Source organism: Emydura macquarii, unplaced genomic scaffold (assembly GCF_026122565.2).
Source record: "Emydura macquarii macquarii isolate MOO-44397 ecotype Brisbane River unplaced genomic scaffold, CSIRO-AGI_Emac_v2 contig_3240, whole genome shotgun sequence".
In the NCBI taxonomy this organism is placed as follows: Eukaryota; Metazoa; Chordata; order Testudines; family Chelidae; genus Emydura; species Emydura macquarii.
Window position 1 is genome coordinate 6,909,868 of NW_027133377.1, and position 14,316 is coordinate 6,924,183.

The following is a 14,316-nucleotide window of genomic DNA, read 5'->3' on the forward strand; positions in this document are numbered from 1 at the left end:
ACAGAGCAAGGGAGATTTAGGGTAGATATTAGGAAAAGCTTTCTAACTATCAGGGTAGTTAAGCTCTGGAATAGGCTTCCAAGGGAGGTTGGGGAATTCCCTTATTGGAGGTTTTTAAGAACAGGTTGGACAAACACCTGTCAAGGATGATCTAAGTTCATTTGGTCCTGCTTTGGCTAGACGATGACTTTGAGGTCCTTCACAGCCCTACGTTTCTATGATCCTATTATTACTGAGTCCTAGACTGCTCCTCCCTGGTTAATATTTCCATTTCAGAGTGTTTTCTCCAGGTATATTCACTTGCATATTTATAAGAAACATTTTGGCAGAGTTGAATCTTTTCTTCCAAGAATTGGACCTTGGAAGTCCATTTTTAAACCTGTCGGGGGAGATTTTCAAAGGCTTGACAGTTAGGTGCTTAACTCCCATTAAAAGTCAATAGCAGTTGGGCACCTCATTCCTATGGTTCTTTGTGATTTTTATTTTATTTTAAAATTAATACTCTTTAAAAATTTTTGTTTTGTTTTGTTTTTTATAATTGTAACAACAAGAAGTGTGGATTCATAAGCGACCTGTTTATTTTTTCTGTTTCAGCCCACATCTGCAGTTTAACTCCAGAAACTTTCCGGTTGGTTGCTGATTACTTTTTAAATCAATCCAATGACTCTGGAGAGAAACTAATATTAAAGTAATTGGCAACATAGTAGGTGGTAAATCATTTTGAGTATACATTTTTATTATTTCTGTTAGCAATCTCCTTTGTTTTAATGTCTGTCTTTCATCTTCCTTCCCCTCTCAGTCCTCGTTACAAGTTTTAACTGTGAGAGTGGGAACTGAAAATGGTCTATCACTGCAGAAACACTCAGAAGCAATATGTTGACTATTGGATTTTGAAAGCCTGCTGTTAATACACTCAAAGGACAAAATTAAGCCCATGGTGAAAGTAGGTGCAGCTCTTAATGAACTTAACAGGATTTGTACCCAATTATGAATGAATGACTGAATAATTTGACAATGAGACTGTATATAAGGAATATTAATTATGCTATGTAAATATATGTAAAAAAACTCATTCATCACATTCACTCTGCTGGACGTTTTCTCAGAAACATCTCAGAATTAAAACAGCAAGGGAAAGATCGTCATCTTTTGTTAATTTGCAAAAATCCACTGAAGTCAATGTCTCATGATGCACTAGGTCTGGTGCACTGTGCAACCAGTGCAACTGGTGCAACAGTGGACTTTTGGTAGTGGTTTCTGCCTTGGCTATTTCAGAGTCCTGTTCAGGAATGAGAGGGTGGGAAGGTCTCTCAGGATATGACTATGGTTTGCCAGGGGAGCTAGGAGAGGGGGTGTTGTATGTATGGATGGGGGATTATTTTTAGTTACCTGTCTCATTATGTTTTCAAATCAAAGGATTAAAAAATCTGACGCTGATTTTCTTTTTTTTTAAAATATACCCTGAGGTCCTGATCTCGAACCACTAGAGACAATGGTAGTGGAAATAAGACCTGAGAATACCTCAGGTCCAAGTGTCTCATGCCAGCAGCAAGAATGACATTAGAAAATAATTCCATCAAACCTCCTTCATAGTTAACAACATGCTCTCTGTCTCTATCCCTTCTCACTTCCCCCCTTTGTTTTAACAGGCTGTTCAGTACTAGTACTTTGGGTAAAATTCATCCCAGGACAATCAAGTTGCAGAAGGCTCCTAACACAACATCCTCTGTTTAGGAGGAAGATGGCTGTGAAGTGGTCATCGAGGGGACTCTTGCCCCTCCAATGCCAGCTCCACATAACTCAGCACAAAAAGGGGATCTGGACAGCACAGGAGCCCAGGACTCTGACAAAAAGAGATCAGAGCCACTATTCCACTGCCGGGAGCTGGAATAATTGGTAAAGAGGGATTATAAAGCTGCCCCACACTTTGCCTGGTATTTGGTGGTGAATTCCTATTATTATCCAGTCTCAGCAAAGGGACTGAATTTCATCCACTATTTGACAGACTACCTCCAATTTATAAAATATTGGCATAAGTCACTTATCAGTGGACATGATCCTGCTGTTCTTACTTACTCAAAACCACCACTGAAGCCAAAGAGCGTTTTGTCTGAATATAGTCAGCTGGGTCCACACCTATATTTCTTATACACATCTAAAAGGAAATGTTACTTTTATTCTATAATTCTGGAAGGAGTATTAATTCTTGAGATGCTTAAACCTTTAAGACAGTCAAGGTAGGTGAGGTAATATCTGTTATTGGACCAACTTCTGTGAGTGAAAGAGACAAGCTTTTTAAGCTTAGATAGAGCTATTCTTCAGGTCTGTGTAAACTCAAAAGCTTGCTTCTTTCACCAAGAGAAGTTGATCCAACAGAAGATATTACCTGCTCCACCTTGTCCCTCTAATATCCTGGGACCAACACGGCTACAGCAACACCGCAAATAACTTTTAAAACACAGATAATAGGGAGGAAAGGTTATCAACATAACACTGGGGAAGGGCAGAATAAAGTGTCATGCTTTTAATTATAGTGTCTTTGTCTGGCAGCTTGGAAGGTGTCATATTAAACATAAAGCTGATTTAAGGATAAATACATTACAATTAAAAAGATTCACAATTTTGTTTTAAGTCATTTAACAGACTTATAATGCTGCTTTGCAAGATTTTTTTCTTTCAAAATGATTATATTGCATCAAAACTTGTCAAATTTAAACATTTCATGTTTTGTTAAGAAAATTAATGTTCAATGATATTCAAATTAAGTTCTGAATTTAGAAAGTTTTAATTTTCTGAACTGTCAAGGTTATTGCTTTTAAATAGGCTTCTGGGGATAATTGTTCTGTTTTCAAAATATCAGAACTTTTCAGATTTTTTGTTCCATTTTTCTTGATTGGATCAATATAGTAACAACAGAATCAAATACACTAATTTCAAAATTTATTCATTTCATTGTGAAATTAGCTGAGATTGTGTGCTGGTATGTGCAAGAATGATGTGAAAGAATCTAACATCTTTTTTTAAATAAGGCCCAGTTCTGGTCTCCATTTAACTGGTGTAAATCAGGAGTAATTCCATTGAATACAATGGAAGTACACAAGTGATAAGAGAATGAAGTGCAGAGCTTGCTTCAGAATTAACTCTGTACATAAATATTCCTGCTGTATAATTCGTAATTCAAGAGACAGACAACAAAGCACACACTTTCCTAGCAGAATTTCTGAGTTTAAATCCCTTCATTTAGATATTTGAAGCTATTACCACTATCACAGCAGTTGTATTAGGGGGTCATATTTGGGGAAAAATTACGGCAGTGGGTAAACATCATATTTTATCTTACTGCTATCCTTGCCCCAACACAAATTCAGCATAGTGTTAAAATGGTCTTGGGTGAATCAGATGGGATTCATCAACCTCATCATATTGAGGAGATCTTGTAGAGTAGAAAAGAGGTGAGTGGGATATGGTTTTCTCCTCCCAATTTTTTTTTCAAGCTTCCAAAATTTACCCTTTCATATTTCTCATGAAAAAGCAGAGATAAACAATCCCTCATCCCAGAAGAGCCAATACCTGATGGTTAAGGCACTTATCTGGATGTTGAGATCCACATTCAAGTCCCTGGTCTGAATCAGTAAAGAAGGTTGGGAAGGTACTCTTTTTTGAGTCTATTAATGTCATTTGGACTGACTAGTGGGTGGACTTTGGTTTTAACTTCACAACGCTCCTCTCTGTGCCAACTGGGACAGTGAGAAAGCCAAGTCTAAGTAGATATAGCCCCACTGACCATTGTACTACTCCATACATGAGTTCAACTCCACTAATTTAAATGGAGTAATACTAACATAAACAAGATTAACATAGTGAATCAGTCACTGTCTTTTTAGATGGTAATATAGAGCATTAAAAACTTGGTGAGCACTTAATAATTTTTAAAGTTTGTCTGTAAAAAATTAGGAATATGCTTACAATTCAATAGTTTATCACAGCAATGTATAGGTCATCTCAGAATAAATATATACTTACCTCTCTTTCTAACATTAAGCCCTCTGCCCTCAGATTCTTTTCAAAAGTGTTTCTTTTTTCTATTTGTGGACTTGACTTTTTATAGACCAAGATGTAATCAATGCGTTTTTTACCATCTTTGAAGAAGAGGCCTGATGATGCTATGGCATTCATCTCATTCTGAAAAACAAATACAAAATTGGTTACAAACAGGATTATACATTAGAAAAAATATAAAAAACGAAACATATACTGCTCAGTGCAAAGCATGTGCTCAGAGAAGTGTATGTGAAGGACTAATTGGAAGGGCAGATATGGACAAACCTGACAATGTTTCTCAATAATCTCAAATTTAATTAAAAAAATAACATTTCTGAAGAAGACCTTCAAGCATGAAATGAGTAACAGGTGCCTATATCTACCTGAGTTTGCAGAAAACCTGAAATAATAGCTCTGAATTATGAAGTGCCCCCTTCATTTAAACAGATATTACCTCAGATACTACTTTAAATATCAACACTTAACTATTTCACTGCTTATCACATCATGTAAGAAAGGAGAGGATGTGTCAACTACCAAGTTCTTCACTGCATTTCCCAAAGTGTGGGAAGGAAAGTATTAGCTGCTTGTTGAGGCAATGAGATAAAGCAAGATCAAAACATCAAGATTTGTAGGCCTTTAACACCACATAGTACGCGGAAGAAAGGATTGGTTTAATTCTCCCAAAAGAGGACTCAATTTTCAAATGTTTCAGAAACAGTGACATTGTTCAAAAAAGTCTGAGATTGGCAAACACATAATATCAAAGACATGGCAGAAAACTCACCTTTCTCTAAGACACAAAGCCAGTGACAATCTTATTCACTCTTTTCAAAACAATAAAGATACTTTATTCTTTTAAAGAGCTAAGGGAAAAACAACAGCAAAGAATGGTAATAATTGCAAGAAACTGTCATTTTAGGGCCCTAGAATACAACATTTAGAGATGTGTGTAATCATAGGCACAAGGGTAGGACCATGGGACTATTCCGATGAGTAAAATGACTCATTTGCATAAGTGTTTGCAGGAATGACCCAAAATTTGTGGAATTTACAGGATTATTTTCCCTCTCTTCCGGACAGCATTATGATGGTATGTCTCTAGAAACAGAGCTAAAATTTGATTTTAGTTACACTGACATAAGTCTGGAGTAACACTCTTAACAAAAGCAGAACCAGGGTCATAGTCTCCCATATTATTTTGGAACAGCTGACAGTGAGTAAAGTTGTATTGGGGGTTGTATTTGGGGAACAATTACAGCAGGGGGTAAACATCATATTTTATCTTCCCAAAAAAGGATAAAAACCATCTGCTGTAAAGAACCATCATTGCTTTGCTAGCCTCCATGTAAGGGTTTGGTTTAATTAGGTGCTTTTATCCGTAATTTTTAAGTCTTTCATAATTTCCTCCTCTTATGCTTGGGAGACATATAGGATGCCTTGATCCCACTATAAGGAACTTGACTTTCTAGGCCACCACTGGAAGTCATTTTTTGTACTTCTATATTTTAGCTCCCTCAGGAAGGATAGCCATTTCCAGTGTCACTCGATGTTCTGAAAGCTGAAAATCTAACAGTGAAGCCATCCACAAAACGCTCTGGAAAAAGGACACTATTTTGAAGAAACACATATGGGGTTCTCCACCCATCAAACAAGAGTTTCAGCTCTGCCACTCTACTGCAAACGTAAGACATGCTATACCAGCATCACACACAGCTAAAACCCCACTACTGTTTTAATATGCATTAACATTTGGCATATAGTAGGTTTTCTTGATGAGGACACAGGATTCAACTTATTTAGGTTATTCATTGTGGGAATTACAGTAGTTGGACTTATGTGTGTATTTCTGTCAATTTTCTCCTATGATAACTAGAAATAGCAGTTTAATTAGGTTGTTCAGCACTGCAAATATCCCTTCAAAATACCTGGTAAAATCTTCTTAGGCCTTATATCACCAGCTTAAGTAATGCTGGACCACTAAAAAGCCATTTTACAAAATAACAACAGCCATCTCCCAAAAGTACAAAAGTAGCAGACACAGAGAGATTAAGGGGTTTAGAGAATTACAAAATGTCAGGTAACATTTTGAACCTTATTACTACATTTATTTTGTTTGTTATAATATTTTCCATACCTGGCTCTAAATTCTACTATTTCCCCCCCCCCCAAAGTCTGTGCAGATTGCCTTGGCTGCAGAGCCTTGGAAAATTAGGGCCCAAGGTAATATAAAATGCATGTCATTTGTCCGTTGAAAACTATCTTTAATAGCATGTACTATTGTGGACTTATTATCTAATACAGTAAAAATGGGGCTAGAAGACCTGAAATGAACCACATCTTACCCTGCTGGATGTTCAGTACTGTGAGTTCTGTTTTAAACTTTCATATTTCAGATACAATAAAACAGTCGCTTTCATGAAAAATGATCCATTGTGCTATTCCTGACATATCATCCATTATTTAACTACTGATCCTTATCAGTACTGATGTAAACTCAATGGCTTAATGCTTTTCTGAACTCATGGATAGCTTTTAAGCACAAGGGTTTATGCAACTGCAGAACCGATTGTCTAAAAAAGGACACCATAGAGAGGTTAAGTTATAAGTCTGATCCAATCACTGGATTTAGAGATGAACCAGATCTGAAAACCCCCATTCTCAAACATTCAGAGTTCAGATAAAATAGAAACTTGATCCTAAATATCTCTTGGTTTGCAAAAACTAAAGCTAGCTAATGAGGTGTTTTTGCAAACCAAAAATCAAAAGTCTTTCTTAGTCCACGTGAAACAAACTCAAAGCATCCACTCATTTAGGAATGTTATTTAAATTAGGCATTGCTCTTCAGTTCCAGGTTTCATGTTGAGAGTCATCCCTTGCCCTGAACAGCTGGTGATGGTGTCATGTTTTCCTTCCACCGTTTAAATTTTTTGAAATCAAATATAAAAGGGCTCTGGGAGATGTTCAATGTATTAAGAGCCTTGGACCATGTGGAAATTTGAAGTGTAGTTGTAGTCAGAAAAAGTAATTGTACAAATAACATCATCCTTCTCAACATATGCACAGTGCCTGGGTAGAGATTAACTCCTGTGTAAGAAATGGTGGCAAAGTTGCTACTCCAATACACCGAATTCTGGCTGGATGTGGCATCATAGCCCCTTGCCTCAGTTCTCTCCCACTGTCCAATGGCCTACTCCATTCATAGGACTGTCCTGGTCCTCCAGCCAGACTACTTTACAAAGTTCTGCCCTCACTGAGTTTTAAGTAGTAAACAAATCTTAAATTGTCCTTTTTCCATGGGAAGTTTACCCCCACATGCCATGAAAGGGTTAATATGGGTCTGAGAAGCCAGTTAACCACCTTGGTTGCATATTAACCCTTTCATGGCATGTGGGGGTAAACTTCCCATGGAAAAAGGACAATTTAAGATTTGTTTGCCACTTAAAACTCAGTGGAGCCCTGTTTTTAAGAAAGTTTCTGGCCTTCGTGATTGCAGAGAAAAGTTTGAAAGCATGAACCTTACAGAATCAAAAAACAAGAGGGCAAATACAAAGAATCCCAAACTCAATATTTTAAACATGAATAAATAAATAAATAAATCTGATTTTTAAGCCAAACCCATAATTTTTGGGCCTGGCTCGTGATTTCTGAATATGTACTGTTGGCGCTTCTGAGAAAGACATTGTAATCCCTCCCAAGCTGAAACCTTGGGGCATTTGAAGGAGGCAGGGAAATGTCCTCATGACTTTCCTATAATTATGCAAATAGGTACTGGAAAAATATGTCTGTATATGCATATTGACTATACTATATTATATTATATAGTTTTGTTTCCTCCATAATAACCCTACATTTTGACTGATTGAGTAACATAAGGCCCAATTCTGCAATATCTCCTTGCTTGAACAGTGCCTTACTTTGTGAGTGTTCCCCATGATTTCAGCGGCATCACTGGGGAACAATGGGGATCATTTCACAAAGTAAGGTACTATTTATAAGGTAAGGGTGGCAGACTCAGGTCCACTGGGATTATTATAAAATAATTTCAAAGGGACTACTTACAAAATAAGGCACTACATTCAACATAAGCAACAGTGGCAGAATCTGGCCAACAGAAATTATAAAATGACCTCAACTGCATACACTTTATACAGTAAACTGTACATGTTGAAAGCTATATAGGAGGCTACTTAGTTGCACTGGACACTAAAATATGTACAGCAGAATTCAGAGAAATAGGAGAAAATTAGTGCTGCTCTTGGTTTAACAGAAACAAGAGACACTTTCTGAAACTCATCCAGTGAGTAGTGTGTGTGTGTGTGTGTGTGTGTGTGTGTGTGTGTGTGGGGGGGGGGGGGGGGGGGGGGGGAGTACAGGCTAAATCTGAGAAAACATAATTTGAACGATTTAACTAATATGCCTTTAATATGATTTATCTGTGGTTCAGAATATATCCAAAGTAAATCACATAGATCTCTTCGGATACCTTAGGAAAAATAAGGCCAAATTGGAAAGAATTGATTTCCATAATTAACAGAGGCATTTCTTTGTGAGGACATATGGGTAATATTATTGTCATACATTAAAACAAAAATCAGCTGAATAAGAAAGTCTTCCGTTTTTATCTAGCTTTTCATTTCCTCCATTTTCCCAGTCCTTTTTTTAAAATTACATTTAAATTAAAATAATTGATTGTTTACTTTGTATAAACAAAAATATTGACGTAAAATCTGTACTGAAAAATTATTTCCCCTTTTTTTTATTACTGGTTTATCTTTCGGTATAACCTTGTATCATTATTTAGCAGGTGTATTTAAAAATATGTAGAAGTTGCAATTCAGATTGGAGCTATTTTGTTGAAAGAGATTGTCACTGCCTTGAGTTTAGGTTATTTTTCCCCACACGGCTAAAAACAGCCTGTACATTAGAGCTAAGTTCTGGCTAGAACACTGAACACACAGTGTATAGTAAGTTTAGAAGATGAATCTGTGTACATAAAGGACACCTGTTGCTAAGTAAGATGGTAATTTATGTTAAGTGATGAATTTAAAAAGCATTAGACACCATTTTTGGTCAACCAATCCTTCCCAACTGTGGAATGCACAATAAGTGACATTGTTTAGCTGCAAAATGGAGTGTGGTTTGTACAAAGATGGACAAGGCACACCTAAAAAAGAACATATGTATATTCTTACTCATATACAATGAGACTCATATATAATATACATAGCACTAAAATAAGATTTACCCCACCCCAAACCAAGATGATGATAAATAATAATAATAATGCCTATCTATTACATAGGACTTATCAGTAGATCTCAAAGTGCTTCAAATCTTTTAATGTATTTATCCTCACAACACTCCTTTGAGGTAGAAAAATGCTATTATCCCCATTTTACATACAGGCAAGTGAAGGACAGAGAAGATAAATGATTTGCCCAGGGTCACACAGGAAGTCGATGGTGGAACAGGGAACTGAACCTGGGTCTTCCATTTCATAAGGCACTGCCCTAACCACTGGATCATCCCTCCTGCCCAGGAGATGGCGTAAGTGACATGCCCAGATACGCTTATCCCTATCTCTGATACAATTTAAATAGTTTCAAAGTTGTTCAGCATTTTGGAATGTTATAAATAGCCCTGGCAGAGGGGTGTGATGAGTGAAGGTGATTGAGGTGAAGGATAAATGCCACCCACCCACATCAAAGGGTGGGGAAACTTGATGAGGCTCACAGTGAAAAGGGGACACAGTCTGAGAGGGAGACACTAGCCAAGGGAATATAGGTAGCTCCTCCTCTTGGAAGTCTCTGGCATGCATTGGCCAGCTGTGGGAGAGAAGTGCTGACTGGCCAGCGTTCCCCAGCTCCCAGGATTTAACCCAGTGCAGGGGCCACATGGAGCCTCTTTTGGCTCCATTCCAGCAGCCCATCCTACTCACCTGAACTAGGAACAGGAACGTGGCCAAAGATATGCTGTAGGTCTAGCCAATTGCCTGTTTAGGGGGCCAGAAAGGATTTTTTTCCCTATGCACCAATTGGCAGAAGAGCAGGGAGTTTTCTGACTTCTTCACAGCACCTTCAAGCTACAATGGGGTTAAATAGGAATGCGCTTTGTACCGAATTGAGGTACTGGGGTGGTGGTGTTTATTTGATGCAACTTGTGGCCGGTTTCCAGTGTGGTTAAGAGAATAAAATGAACGATTCCCAGAGGAAAAAAACCTGGGATTTTGATAATGGGCCTTGGGCCAAGTTCTCCATCCTGTTACACCCTCTGTCCCCCTTATGGGGGGAGGGGAGTGCTAGGATTCAGAGAGAGCTGAGTCCTGGGAGGTAGGCTGAGGAGAGCCTACGCTGTGTTCTGGTTTCTATGGTAAGGAGCCCTATAACCCCCACACTGGAACCAATTCATTTTCTGATATAGGAGTGTATGGATGATGGGTGGGTAGCACCCTGCCCCTGTATTAAAGTTTAATAAAAGTTGCCACTTGCCACTTAGTTCCATATGTGCGTATGTCCTCATTTTGCTGCTGTGTCCACATCAACTGCAAGTATCAAATGGATATCACCACTGCCTACAGTATATGGTGTGCAGATGCTCAGAAGCACATACACAAAAACATATATGCATTCTGTATTAATATTGCATCTTTCACAGTCAGCAGTTTTGCCTCATCTTTTGCACATGAACCATTGCTTTCACATCCCAAATAAAGTACAATTCAACAGTTTATATGGTGTAATACATTGAACATACACTACAGAATCTTGGATGCATAACAGCATACCATATGGTGATAACTCAAAACAATGTTATATCATAATACCATGGGGGACTGGTTGCAACTGAAGTATGTAGCATTATATAATGCCACCTAGTTCTCATATAGTGATTTTATATAGCGACCACAAAGCACTTCCAATCTTTAATGTATTTATATGCACAGGAGGCCTGTGAGGTAAGGAAGTGAAATGAGATTAAGATGCAAATTGTTTTCAACAAACTAAAATCCAGTTGTACATTCTTAAAATGTTTCCATTTTGTATGCATCGTGCCCAAGGATTTCATTTAAAATGAAATGCAAATCAATTAATATGGAAATGTATTAAATTCCATTTCCCAATTCCATATAAAAAAACTAGATTAAGGGTTTGAAACAAAACCCATTTAAGTTACTGGGACTCCTTCCAATGACTTCAGTGATTTTAGAATCAGACCCTAACCAGGCTATTTGCTCCTTCTTTCCTTTTTACTGGTACAGTAGGTAAAATGCTGCCTCCATCTTGATCTAAGTGACTAGAAAACCCATTTTCCTTGTATGTTCTCAACATTAAACTTCTGTACAGCCACGCTGCAAATATTCACAAAACAAGTTAAAAGACCTTTTTTAAAATCCTTCTTTCTTGAGCATATGCTTTCAAAAAGGTTTAAGTACTATGGGATTATTTTGAATTTTAGAAAGTACTAAGTAATACATTGGGAAGTCAGGACACAACATACTCCTTCATCTCATGCCAAGTAAAGATATGAATTCTTTGTTCTTGTTGATTTACAATAATATTGAATCCCAAAGCACACTAACATATAATCAGATTAAATTTAAAACACATCCTATTTTCTCTTGAGATATTAAATGTCTTTCATCTGTATCCTCAAATAATTTTATTCTATTAATGTAATCTAAATAATTACTGAAATATACTAAAAATTGCTAGCATTTGGCTATTTATGTTACACCCATGGAAAGTAATCTATTTCCCCTATGTTTTTTAAAATAGCTAAACATAATAGTCTTATTTTGTAAATAGATAAGCAAGCATGCAAATGATATTTCAATAGCATACCACTGAGGCAACAATACAAGGAATTTGCTGCATAGAATCATAGAAGATTAGGGTTGGAAGGGACCTTAGGAGGTCAATTAGTCCCACCCCCTGCTCAAAGCAGGACCAACCCCAACTAAATCATCCAGCCAGGGCTTTGTCAAGCCGCATCTTAAAAACCTCTAAGGATGGAGATTCCTCCACCTCCCTAGGTAACTCATTCCATGTGCTCCAGTCTCCTAATCGTTTTTGTTGTCTTCCACTGAACTCTCTCCAACTTGTCCACATCCTTTCTGTAGTGCAGCCCAATATGCCGTCAGCCTTCTTGGCAAAAGAATTGTTTACTCATATCCAGCTTCTTGTCCACTATAACCCTCAGGTTTCTGCAGAACTGGTGCCTAGCCAGCCCGTTCCCAGTCTGTAGCAGTGCATGGGATTCTTCCGTCCTAAGTTCAGGACTCTGCACTTGTCCTTGTTGACTCTCATCAGATTTTTTTTTTTTTTTTTTGCCCAGTCCTCCAATTGTCTGGGTTACTCTGTATCCTATCCCTACACTCCAGCATATCTACCACTCCCCCCAGCTTAGCATCATCTGCAAACTTGCTGAGGGTGCAATCCACCCCATCCTCCAGATCATTAATGAAGATGTTTAACAAAACCAGCCCCAGGATCGATCCCTGGGGCACTCCAATAAACTTCTGTTCATGCAACAATATCACTGACAAAAGAAAAAGGAGAGCTATTTTGTCCTTTTGTTTATATACAGACAACAGTAAGGCTTAATACCTTGTGCCAAATCCTCCAATTGTATAACTTCTTGTAGCTTCAGCAAGTCAATGGAACTTTGCAGATTTATACTAGCTGGACAATTTATATTTTAAATTAGGGCTAACATAGTATGTACAAATACCAGCTGAAACAGGAGTCTTGTGAGCCTATTCAATTTTGATCCTATCCTAATATTCTGTGAAAAGACAAATATTTCTTAGCATCTAAATATGCAACATCATTCTCAGAAGATGTTCTCAGAAGATGTTCTCATTCTCAGTAGAACCTGTTTCCAGATCATTCTTTCTTGGAATAACAAAACTTAATGACAACACAGACCACCAAAGGATAGATCAAAGTGTCTGATGAGAACACCTTAGCATCAGAGAAGAGAACCTCTGCCAAACTTTCTTTTCTTATTGTTTAAAGAACAGGAACACAGGTTACTTTGCATTCTTAGGGCGCAGTGCTACCCATTGTTTGATATAGACTGGAGTAAGTTTTCAGACTGGGGTTTCATTATTTCGTGGCATGTTTCTTGGTGACATAAGTGCAGAGCTGTCAAAAATTAGGTTTTTGACTGTCATGTACTATATATTCATAAATCATAATTGCACAAACTCTCCCCCTCTAAAAATCTCCATTTTTAGCATGACAGCTGCTAGACTCTTCTTTATTATTTCCCCTTCTCTTTCTCTCCTATGCCAGAGACTCCCTTAACTTGTTTTCAACTCTTTGCTTTCTCTGAAGGATTTTGTCAATAGAATTGGAAATGGAGATGGGGGGCAATGGGTTGTTGTTGTTGCCACCTTTGATTATATCTCTTGGCTTAAAAAAGCACCAAACGCCTAAAAGCTGCTGGGGGGGGTGGGAAGGATTGGGAGAGGGTGGCCTCTTGTCCGCCTATTAGCTCCACCACTGAATCAGATGTATTTTTACCAGGTTTTATAATGGCTCCATGGTATCATAAAATGTATGCTGAATGCCTGTGTGTCTGTGAGGGGAGGCAGGGAGACTGTACTTTGAAAGATTCCTGCACAAGTTTGCCATCAAGGGGACTGGAGCTGGCTACTTCAGTGCAGAACAAGGGCAAAGCCAGTGTTGCTATCGTTGCAGGTACTAACACCAGTGAAGGAGAAATTGGGGTAGGGTCCCCAAAAGAGGCATTGATTCAGTACATCCCTTGGGCAGCCTCTGCCCTTGCAGCTGCTTCCCACAGATTAAATCTGCCCTTTCCTAACAGAGCCTGAGGGCAGGATAGTAGTATGAACACGCCTGCCACTCCCTGGAAATGAATCCTGCTACTGGCACAGTTGCCCTGCTATTGTACACGTGTAGCGTGCACAATTGGAGAGTGACTCAAGAAATATTTGTCTCAGATTTAGAGAAATACAGAAGCACCTCCTTGGGCTCACAAACCCTTAAAAGAACAGTTTGGGGTCAGGATGGATCAATAATAATGCTCAGACTTTACAGGGTTGGGTGAGCATTATTAGCCTCATTTTTCAGGTGGACAGACTGATGTGCAGACAAGTTAAGCCATTTGCCTGAGAGTGGGCAGCGAGTCAGTACCAGAACTATGATTTGGGCACTAACTCATATTTCCCCCGTCACTTTCAGGGCCTGATTCACTTTTGCATTACTGCAGCTTTACCTCAGTATAACTCCACTGAAACCCCTATTA

At 38.2% G+C, this 14,316-nt stretch overlaps 1 protein-coding gene across 1 annotated transcript in view; it reads right to left on the reverse strand.

Moving 5' to 3' along the window:
* ANO3 (anoctamin 3) overlaps positions 1 to 14,316 on the reverse strand; it is a 169,327-nt gene that overhangs the window by 91,352 nt on the left and 63,659 nt on the right. Inside the window, exon 5 of the mRNA XM_067532089.1 lies at positions 4,024 to 4,182. Coding sequence (XP_067388190.1) covers positions 4,024 to 4,182 — 159 coding nt within the window. The remainder of the gene's footprint in view (positions 1 to 4,023; positions 4,183 to 14,316) is intronic.